The sequence below is a fragment of the Nelusetta ayraudi genome, unplaced genomic scaffold (genome assembly GCF_046127955.1).
Source record: "Nelusetta ayraudi isolate G7.1 ecotype Tasmania unplaced genomic scaffold, CSIRO-AGI_Nayr_v1 ptg000034l, whole genome shotgun sequence".
Classification (NCBI taxonomy): Eukaryota; Metazoa; Chordata; class Actinopteri; order Tetraodontiformes; family Monacanthidae; genus Nelusetta; species Nelusetta ayraudi.
The window spans coordinates 4,620,001-4,630,000 of NW_027466084.1; the positions used below are offsets into that span (position 1 = coordinate 4,620,001).

Sequence of the window (10,000 nt, forward strand, 5' to 3'; positions counted from 1 at the left end):
TCTCTGATGTTTAGTTGAACTTGACGTTCATGAAAAAAAGGCATGTGTATTGGGCTAATCTTGATGATGGCCAAATTAAGTGTATATTTTCAATGCAGGAGCCCAGTGTATACTAGCAGAAGACCAAAATAAGAGCGTAATAATAATAATAACAATAATAATAGCAGTAATAGTAATAATAATAATTATTATTATTATTAATAATAATAATAATGACGATAATAATAATAATAATAATAATTTTATACCTATTTATAAGTCCCTTTCTCAACACTGAAGGACTGTACAAAGGTAAAACAAATGCAATAAAGCAAACAAATAAAAGCTACAAACAGTAAAAAAAAAAAAAAAAAAGATAAATTAAATAATGGAAAAATGTAGCTGTTAATATTTGTCATAAATGAGGGTAAAAAAGAAGAATATCGCTGCCATACTAAAAAAAAAAACAAAAAGAACAGACCTTTTTCCACAAAGTTCAGTGTTTACCTAATTCATTTCCTACTTTAGAATTATTATTTTTTTAACTGCTTCACCTTATTATCTCTGCAGGTTTCAACAGCCAGTCAAGCTACAACTCACAGGGAGGAGGAGGAGGTGGAGGTGGCAGTCAAGGTTTCGGAGGCAGCCACTCCCAGTACCACAACTCGGTGGGCTACGGCAGGGGAGATGGCAACATGAATTACCAGTACAGATAGACTGTGTGGCTCTGCTGTAAATGACCGGCGTCAATCACTCTCCACCATGTCTCGAGCCAAAGAGAGTCGTACGATGGCTTGGCTGCGTCTTTTGCCTTTTCTGCGTCTGCTTGTACAGTACATGCTGCAAAGTGCGTTAAAAGACGTGCTGGACTTGTGTCAATGGTCCATTCAGTGATATTTGTCTCGTGTTTAGGTTTTTTCTAATATTTCTTCCAAAGTACCAGTCCTCGCCAGTCATTATTTTTCGCTAATGCTACATGTTGCTTATTTGCTGTGATAAGCTTTTTATTTTTCAGAGTCGGTGGTGAGAGCTTTTTATTCTTGCGTGAAACTAGTGAAACCTTGTAGTTTGTACTACAGTGGTTTGTTGTATTTTTTGTAACAATTTAAAAAAAAAAACAGAGAATATTGTATTCTGTTTCGCCTCACTTGCATTTTTGGCTTATTTTGTAATAGTGTGATAGTAATTTTAATAAATGGTTTTTGATATTATTGAATAATTCACTGGCTGTACGATAATCCATTACTTTTATTTATATTTCCTATTTGACTTTGAAGTATCATTAATGGGAACTAATTCAGACACCCTTGTGCATTTTCAGAAAATGCATGAAATGTGCATGAAAAATCATCAGATGTAGATCAGTAGTTTGGGAAATCTGCTTGGGGAACATTGTTTTTCCTGGTGCACTGTTCTGAACTTTTTGCGTTGTACTTAATAATATATGTAACATACTATTTGGCTATGAAATGTGAATATATTAGCTCACAATGTTCCTACGAAAACACTTAAAAAAAAAAAAAAAAAAAAGAACTTTGACCTTTCAACAAAACATTCATTGACATGCAAATTCTTTGTCATCCTATCTCTTTTTCACTTCCCCTTGCACCTCCCTGACAGAAATGCAATTGTGTAGTCAATTGAGTAAACTTTTGACTTCTTCAGAACATGCCAATGTTATCCTCATCTCACTCTACCTCCGTTTTGAATGTTCTTGTTGAATTTGCTGAAGAAATTTGGAGAATTTAAATACTTTAAATAATAAGGCATTGTGTATCATTTGACTGTCTCATTGCCGGGCCGTGTCTCCTGGTTTGCAATCAACAAAATATGCTCACCCTTCTCTAAGCCACCGTTTCTCCAACCATTTAAACCTGCCTGCCTATGCATCTTCACCTCTTTTCCACTTCCTACTTGGAAATTGACAATTTCTTTCTTAACGTCAGGCTTTCATTTTGTCCATCGTGCGTATTTACATGGATATTAGTGTTTTATGAACCTGTATTGCATCATACCCGGGAGAAAGTGCGATATAAATCCAAGAAATAATAATAATAATGATAATGTGGTGTTCTTTATTATTATTATTATTATTATTATTATTATTATTATTATTATTATTATTATTATTATTACAACATTACAACAGACCAAAGTCAAAGTGAAGGCGAGTTGACCGGAAGTTGCATCACCTTGACTAGCAACGCAACTTCCGGCCTCGAAGGGTTAGCCTAGCTTAAGCATGGCAGACGCCGGTGTGGCAGAGACGCTCTTACAGTGGATTGAGAAGGTAGACGGCGGTGTCGACAGCCTTGAAGTAGGGTCCTCTCTTGGGCTGGATCACCAGGTCATCGTCGGTGCCGTGAAGAGTCTACTATGCCTCGGGGAGGTTTGTTTCTCTGACTGCAACACACGGCGGAAGTCGGTGTCACCGGTCAACACACGCACGCACGCACACTCACATCACTCATGTTCCAGCAATCTTGAGTTTCCCCCCATATGCTACCATGAATACGATACGGCAAGCTCATCTTGCAATGTTAAATTGACTCGTTTTAAAGTCAAGTTTCCCTCCCCGCAACGTTCAGATTATTTCCGCCGAGCTGCGGTCCTCCAAGCACTGGGAGCTGACCGGAGAGGGGACGGAGATAGCCGAGCAGGGCAGCCAGGAAGCCCGGGTGTTCACCTCCGTCCCCCTGGAGGGTCTGCCACAGAGTGAACTCATGGTGAGTTACTCTGTCTTCAGGTGTAGAGGAATATTACTAAAATATGATTCCTAGTATGTTCCATTCAGATGTACAGTATGTGCCAGAAACGTTGGGTTAATAAACTAAATGAGCTCACTCTTATGTTGATGTTGCATAATAGTAATGTCACTTATTGAGTCTTTTACTTTTCAAAGTTACAGTATGTTTCCTGCAGATACTTGAACTGGACTTTTGGTCAATCTGTTGGTTTGTTTTTGTGTACAGAAACTTCCTTTTGGCAAGATTGGCTTCAGCAAGGCCATGTCCAACAAGTGGATCAGGCTGGATAAGGCACATGAAGGTGGTCCAAGGATATTTAGAAATGTATGTGTTGGCATTTTTCCCTCCAAAACTAAATGTAAGGTTTTTCCACAGTGTTTGTTCTGAGCTTGTGTTGTATGCACCATCGTGTCTGTTGTCCGCAGGTGGACAGCATAGACGACCAGGTTCGAGAGAAGCTTCTCCTGATTAAGAAAGGCAATGCTAATCAGCTGGAGGAGAAAGAAAAGAATGAACTGAAGAAGAGAAAACTGCTTAATGAAGTGTGAGTCCCACACCTTTAATACGGACGTAAAGGCATTGTACCTTTGTCAGCCAGGAGATGGCAACAAATACTTTGTTGTTTGTGGCCTTATCATTACTTTTGAAGTGGTGTGTTTCCCGCAGGATTTTTTTAGACTGAGGTGGACAGATTCTAAACCTAGAGGGGTTTTTTGTTTTTTTTTTGTTTTTTTTTATAAAATAATAATAAAGAGAAAAAAAAAAAATATATATATATATATATATATATATGTATATATATATATTTGATTTAAATGCATCAATCTGGTCAATTTTGAGTAAGCATATGTAAAATATGACATTGTGATTAATAAGAAACTGTACTGATATTAATGTTGATGCTACAAAAATTATATGAATGTGCAAGTTTGTGGCAAATGTTAACGATTGATGTCTTGGAAGTGTTTTATATATACTGTATATATATTAATATTTATTTTATCTTCATGTCTGCCTTTAGAACAGTAAAGTCATACTGGATTAGCAAGGGGAGCTCATTTAGCACCACCATCACCAAACAGGAAACGGAGCTCACGCCTGAGATGATTGCTTCGTAAGTGCATCTCACCTTATCATTGTTTTCTGTCAGTCTTCTGAAACTTTGAATGAGTCCCGTCTGCCCTCCTCTGTTAGCCAATGGCAGGGTGCAGGTTCTCAGACACAGGACTCAGATTAAGCACCACCCATCAAAGGGGACCAGTCCAAAGATGGGGACTTGGTCCTAAAGGCAGGGTGGCACATGACTGACATTGGAGTTGTGGTTTTTAAAAATGTTTGCGATCTCATAACGTGCACTATATAGATATGTATACGTTTAGAGGTAATATTCAGAAATCGCTCAGCTCACTTAGTGAATGTGGAAAACAGATTTTGTTTCAGAACGTATTCAAACCAGACTATAACAATACCACTGACGGCCTGTCTGCAATCAATCAATCTAATTATCAATATAGTAACGCATGCATCATTCAGTGCCAGTGTACTTTTCTATGATGTGCTGTCCTCTATGTTTCTGCGGAGGACTGGGCTTTAAATTGCTGTGAGACTGCACTTGTAAATGACATCATCAATGAAATCTACTGCACAGCAGCGTCCTGCTCTTACTTGTCTGTTCCCTAAAGATATTGTTCTTATTTTTTTCAATTTAAAGGCCTCAGCAACCTCAACAGCTCATGCATTGTGTGAATTTAGAAAAACAAAAAGGAATTCATAATGGAAAGAACCAATGTGTTGATAATAAAAAAAACAACAACAACCTGCATGTGCTGTTTTCCAGTGGAAGCTGGAAAGAGAAGACATTTAAGCCATACAACTTTGAAGCCCTGGGCGTGGCCCCTGACTGTGGCCACCTGCACCCACTGATGAAGGTGCGAACGCAGTTCAGGCAGATCTTCCTGGAAATGGGGTGAGTGTATGTTACTGATGCTGTGCAAGTACCTGTACAGTACATACAGGCACACGCAGAATAAGCTCTTAACTGACCTACTGTGCAGCTTCACAGAGATGCCGACCAACAATTTCATCGAGAGCTCATTCTGGAACTTTGACTCCCTGTTCCAGCCCCAACAGCACCCAGCCAGAGACCAGCACGACACCTTCTTCCTGTCTGGTCTGTACTTTGCACACGCCTGTCAGAGTTAAGAGTCCAGTGTGTAAAATTTGGCAAGAATTATTATTTTTACATTGATAAAAGCTTAATGTGCTGCCTATAAATTCATTGATAAAAGTGTATAATCACAGTCCAATGAAAGCCATTTGGTTTTCCTACCCTTACAACGGTTCTCATATATAACAGAATATCCATAGATCAATAAGGGTTTCGCTCCCAGTTAGCTGCCATCTTGCACCACCATATTTCTAAGGAAGCCTGGTGTGGACAATCCAGCTGCCCGACAGCACGTTTGGTATTTAGGGTGAACACTGGCATCTTCAAATGAACCAACAAAGGAGAAAGTGGACAAAGGCTGTGTCTCAATTCAGGGTCTGCATCCTTCAAAGCATGCATTTGAAGCGTCAACTCACTAAAATTCAAAGGACGCTCCAAATGCGCCCTTGAAATGCGCCCTACTTTTAGCCAATTCGAAGGATGCACCGCTATTGTCCTTTGCTTCCTTCTGTATCCCAGGATGCTTTGCATACTGCTGCTAAGCATCCTGGGATCCTGGGAAGTCAGCTGAAATAGCGCCATCTACTGGCAAAGACACAACGTATAAATTTAAGTATTCAAATTTCACATAAAACATTACGTTCTTAACGCGGCATTTTTACTTATTTGAGCATCCAAAGCCATGGTTGGATGGCGAACCAGTGGTTCGCTTGATGCTATAAAAATGTCACTTCCGGGGTTGGCCAGCAGGAGGGAACGGCATTGACGCAACCAGGAAATACGCCGAAGGCGAGACCATCCCACGTGGTTACCGGGGAGGTGGGTTTGGCTTCGTCCTTCTCGGCCGGGTCCTTATAGAAAAAGATGCAGACCCTGAATTGAGACACAGCCAAGGTATCGAGGTTCGGGTGTGCAGGCCACCGTAGTTCACTGGCAAGCTCAGTAGGGGGAGGGAGAGTGAAAGATGCTGCAATCTAAAACGTAGCCACTTGATGTCGCTGTTTCTTTTTCGAAGTCTCCGACCATGACACACTGGACCTTCAAACTCGCGCATTGAATGTGTTCACGTGAATGCCAAACGTTTGTTTTTCAGACCCTGCACTTGCTCACGAGTTCCCACAGGACTACCTCGAAAGAGTGAAGAAGGTTCATTCAGAGGGAGGATACGGCTCACAGGGGTATGAACGTTTTGTCTCGGCCCACATATTCCTCAGCCGGCCAAATGTTGGAACGTCTTCACTGCTTCCAGGTACAAGTGTGACTGGAAGATCGAAGAGGCCCAGAAAAACATCCTCCGTACGCACACGACAGCCGTCAGCGCGCGCATGCTGTACAAGCTCGCACAGCAAGTGAGTGGCACGCGCGGCCTTCAATTCATTTCACTGCACGATAGTTTATAACGCAAGCCTCAGCAGAATCAAGAGTTGATGCCTACCATTGAACACTGTCAGAAAAGAAAGGAGACGCACCTCAACAAATCGCACAATGTTAAGACGAGAGCTGCAGTGAGGGGCTTGCAGGTGCAAGTAGCAGGAGGAATTGAAGCGCGCTACACAGGTGACAAAAAGTTTCCGGTGAGGAAAGACTTTGGGTTTTCCTTTTTGAGGAGAAAAGCCAGGACAACTTTTTAGTCTCTGCAGCCCAAATCCCTGCTGCCTGCTGCCAAACTGCTTTTTTTATTTGAATGTCATGTAAAATATGTATGTAGGGGAGACCGGGGATGATTGTAACACTTTTTGTTTGAGCAAGTGTAACTCAGTGTTTGTTTTGTATTGTATTTTTGGTTAGAGCTCATACATTTTGACACATGGTAGCCACACACACTTTGACCTTTCCAACACCACAGCAGATTTTGCAGATTAATGTCAAATACAAAGAGGTCTATTGTTACAACATACCCCAGCACCGAGGTGAGTTGTCACACTGGCTGGGGATGGATGTAGCAATGAAATCGTCATGCTTCAAAAAGATTCACACTTATAGGCTAAAATGCATTGAAGCACTTTAATAAATAAAAACGGTAACAATAAACGTGTTAAGAATAGAACCATTATAATATTAAAATACATAGAAATTTATAACATAAATCCCCCAAAAAAACAAGAGAAAAAATGAAAATATCAAACATACATTAAACGTATAAAAAGTGTGTGTGTGTGTGTGTGTGTGTGTGTGTGTGTGTGTGTGTGTGTGTGTGTGTGTGTGTGTGTGTGTGTGTGTGTGTGTGTGTGTGTGTGTGTGTGTGTGTGTGTGCTAACTATTACCAGATTAAACAAAGGCATGATCATGATACCTAGTGCCTGTATTTAATTTGATTGGCAGTTGTGGCAAATGTAGATGTCCTTGCCTGGCGTGCAGGCTTCGTGGGCCCAAAATCCACAGTGAAGGCATCTCATCCACACTTCCTTTGGCCGCGAGTCGTCGTCATCAAATGTCAACACAAGGGGGAGGTTGCACTTTTGAAGAACTGTCACAACCCTCCCCATGCCTAGCAGCCATTAGAATGCTTACTGCTTTTTTGGCTTTTAGTTTCAAAGCAAGCACTAATCTAACACATCAAATTAAACTGGAGAAACCACCACTTGAACCTATGGAAGTGAAACAGTTGTATATAAAACACAATTGACGCTATGCAAAAAAAACCAAAAAAAAACAACAATTGTGATGAAAATGTTTGGTTTCTCAGCTGCAAAATATTTTCTTTGGCTCTCGAGCAGACACATTTGCAGTCGGAGACATGCAGGTTCCCCAGTGAGCTTCAATTGTTAATGGGCACGGCCTATATTGATGACATCATCACAGCTCGTTTGTAAACGGCCAAACTGAGAGTCACAACTGTCCCTTTGTTACAACCATCCCTGGTCTCCCCTATGTATGTTTGTATGAACCTTCCTAAGGGTAGGAAAGCAAAGTACTTTGGTTGTACTGTGGTGGTGCACTTTCATTTATGGGCAGTAGTATGTTAAGAGTTTACCAGTATAAAATGCATAAATCAAGCCAAATATTACACACTTTTAAATTGTACAGTTGGACTTAATATTTTTGTCCTGGCCCAGATGGTAATGCAGGCAGTTACGGCTGAGTGTGGGCGTCTTCCTGCAGGCAGCTTCGAACCAGAGGGCGGGGACTGTAGTTGAAGAGATCTCTGACGTAGACCAAGACCACAAGTGTAACTTGACTTAACTTGACCATCTGATCTTGACCTCCTTCCTCAGGAGAAGTTCACGCCTGTCAAGTATTTCTCCATCGACCGGGTGTTCAGAAACGAAACCTTGGATGCCACCCATCTGGCCGAGTTCCATCAGATCGAGGGCGTGGTCGCCGACTACGGCCTCACTCTCGGAGATCTCATGGGCATCCTTCACCAGTTCTTCACCAAACTCGGTAAACCTAAATATGCTCATGACGATGGGTTTTGTTTGCCGGCCCATATTCTGTTTTCCTTCAGATGCAATCAGCAGTTGTATTCTTCCTTTCCAGGCATAACCAAACTCCGCTTCAAGCCGGCCTACAACCCATACACAGAGCCAAGCATGGAGATCTTCAGCTACCATGAAGGTATTGCAGATGAAAGTGGCGCTTCACTGAATATGAATATCTACTAATATTGTAATATTATATATATTGTAATATCTATATTATAAATATAATAAATCTAATTTAATTTCTAATTCACATTATAATATAAATATTTATATTATAATATCTGTAATATAAATGTTATATTTATATTATAGCTATATAATAAGTGACCCATTGTCGACGCGGGAAAAAAAAAAAAAGTGTCTCTTTTTCACTCCAGAAGTGACCCAGTGTGACCTTTTGTGCAGCCTCTGTGCTTTCGGTGTCTCCACTCCTCATGTTTGTGTCTCTGGGACCACGCAGGGCTGCAGAAGTGGGTGGAAGTGGGGAACTCTGGGGTTTTCCGGCCAGAGATGCTGCTTCCCATGGGTCTCCCTGAGGACGTGTCGGTTATCGCCTGGGGACTCTCGCTGGAAAGGTGACCACGCTCACTCCTTCTTAGTGTTCTGGGATCAATGCACCTGTTTGAGGCAATAATGCCTGAAATTCAGACTTTTTTTTTTTTTTTTTTTTTAAGTGAAGAAGTTATATCAGATTGACAGAATTTTCTGACTTGGTTTAATTGTTTTTGGAAGCACATGATTTTGGATTTGTGCTCTGCCCTACTAGATTTAAATGAAGCTAACAAAGTCAGACTTCGAGAAACAAGTATTTTAAGACAAGTCTGCTCTCAGTCATTAGGGGTTGTTGCGTCTTTTTTTTTTTTTTTCATAGAATTCCCCATTTTCAACGAAGTGTGGCTTAGCCCCTTGTTGTTCCATGTTAAATAGCAAAGTCTATAACTCATTATTATAATAGAATGGTCCGGTCAGAATGATAACTTCATTTTATTCTTTTATATACATTTTTAGCATATAAACGGTGAAATAAAAAAAAAAACAACCAAACAAACAAAAAATCATTAATCATAAATAAAAGGTGGATAAATCAAAGCAGGGAAATAAGTAAAGACTGATATACTCCTACCCCCAATCTCTATATGAATGATGGCAAGTAATATTTTTATATCAATATCAGTAAAAAATAATAATAATACCGGTCATCCTTATTCCTACATAGACTAATATATTATTACCCATTTTCAAATCATCATATCATAATCAGCAATCTCTGGTTTTGTTAACAAGAAAAAACTCACAAATACACGCTATATATAAATGCATATAATAATCAATTAATAATCGATATTGTCCTATATAGTAATTATATATTCACATATCCATATTTGCATCAGATATTGGTTGATATACATATGGCATCGTTGGCAGTGACAACAGTCATTGCTAATAAGTGTAAAGGCTGAGCTGGAAAAGGCTCTTAAATCCTCAGTAATCTTCTGGCCTGTCACACACAGAACACTAACATTTTGACAGACGTGAGGTTGCCGTCCGCTCAGGCCGTCCATTGAGTATCAAGTGACGCTCACTCACTCACTCACTCTCTCTTTCTTTCTTTCTTTCTGTCTTTCTTTCTTCTTACAGGCCCACCATGATTAAATATGGCATCAACAACATCAGGGAATTAG

General features: G+C 40.2%; 2 protein-coding genes across 3 annotated transcripts in view; both read left to right on the forward strand.

Annotated features, from left to right (window-relative positions):
- Positions 1-1,199, forward strand: part of LOC142892424 (interleukin enhancer-binding factor 3 homolog) — a 20,616-nt gene extending 19,417 nt beyond the window's left edge. For both annotated transcript variants that reach the window (XM_076032602.1, XM_076032603.1), the window contains exon 18: positions 550-1,199. In XM_076032602.1, coding sequence (XP_075888717.1) covers positions 550-695 — 146 coding nt within the window. In that variant the 3' untranslated portion in view covers positions 696-1,199. The remainder of the gene's footprint in view (positions 1-549) is intronic.
- Positions 1,200-2,180: 981 nt separating this feature from the next.
- The window catches only part of farsa (phenylalanyl-tRNA synthetase subunit alpha), an 8,205-nt gene continuing 385 nt past the window's right edge, over positions 2,181-10,000 (forward strand). The window contains exons 1-13 of the mRNA XM_076032612.1: positions 2,181-2,368; positions 2,568-2,705; positions 2,952-3,050; positions 3,152-3,270; positions 3,748-3,840; positions 4,564-4,692; positions 4,781-4,896; positions 5,987-6,071; positions 6,143-6,242; positions 8,109-8,277; positions 8,374-8,451; positions 8,779-8,893; positions 9,957-10,000. The exon at positions 9,957-10,000 is cut by the window's right edge and continues 385 nt beyond it. Of these exons, the coding sequence (XP_075888727.1) occupies positions 2,222-2,368; positions 2,568-2,705; positions 2,952-3,050; positions 3,152-3,270; positions 3,748-3,840; positions 4,564-4,692; positions 4,781-4,896; positions 5,987-6,071; positions 6,143-6,242; positions 8,109-8,277; positions 8,374-8,451; positions 8,779-8,893; positions 9,957-10,000 (1,432 nt within the window). The 5' untranslated portion in view covers positions 2,181-2,221. The remainder of the gene's footprint in view (positions 2,369-2,567; positions 2,706-2,951; positions 3,051-3,151; positions 3,271-3,747; positions 3,841-4,563; positions 4,693-4,780; positions 4,897-5,986; positions 6,072-6,142; positions 6,243-8,108; positions 8,278-8,373; positions 8,452-8,778; positions 8,894-9,956) is intronic.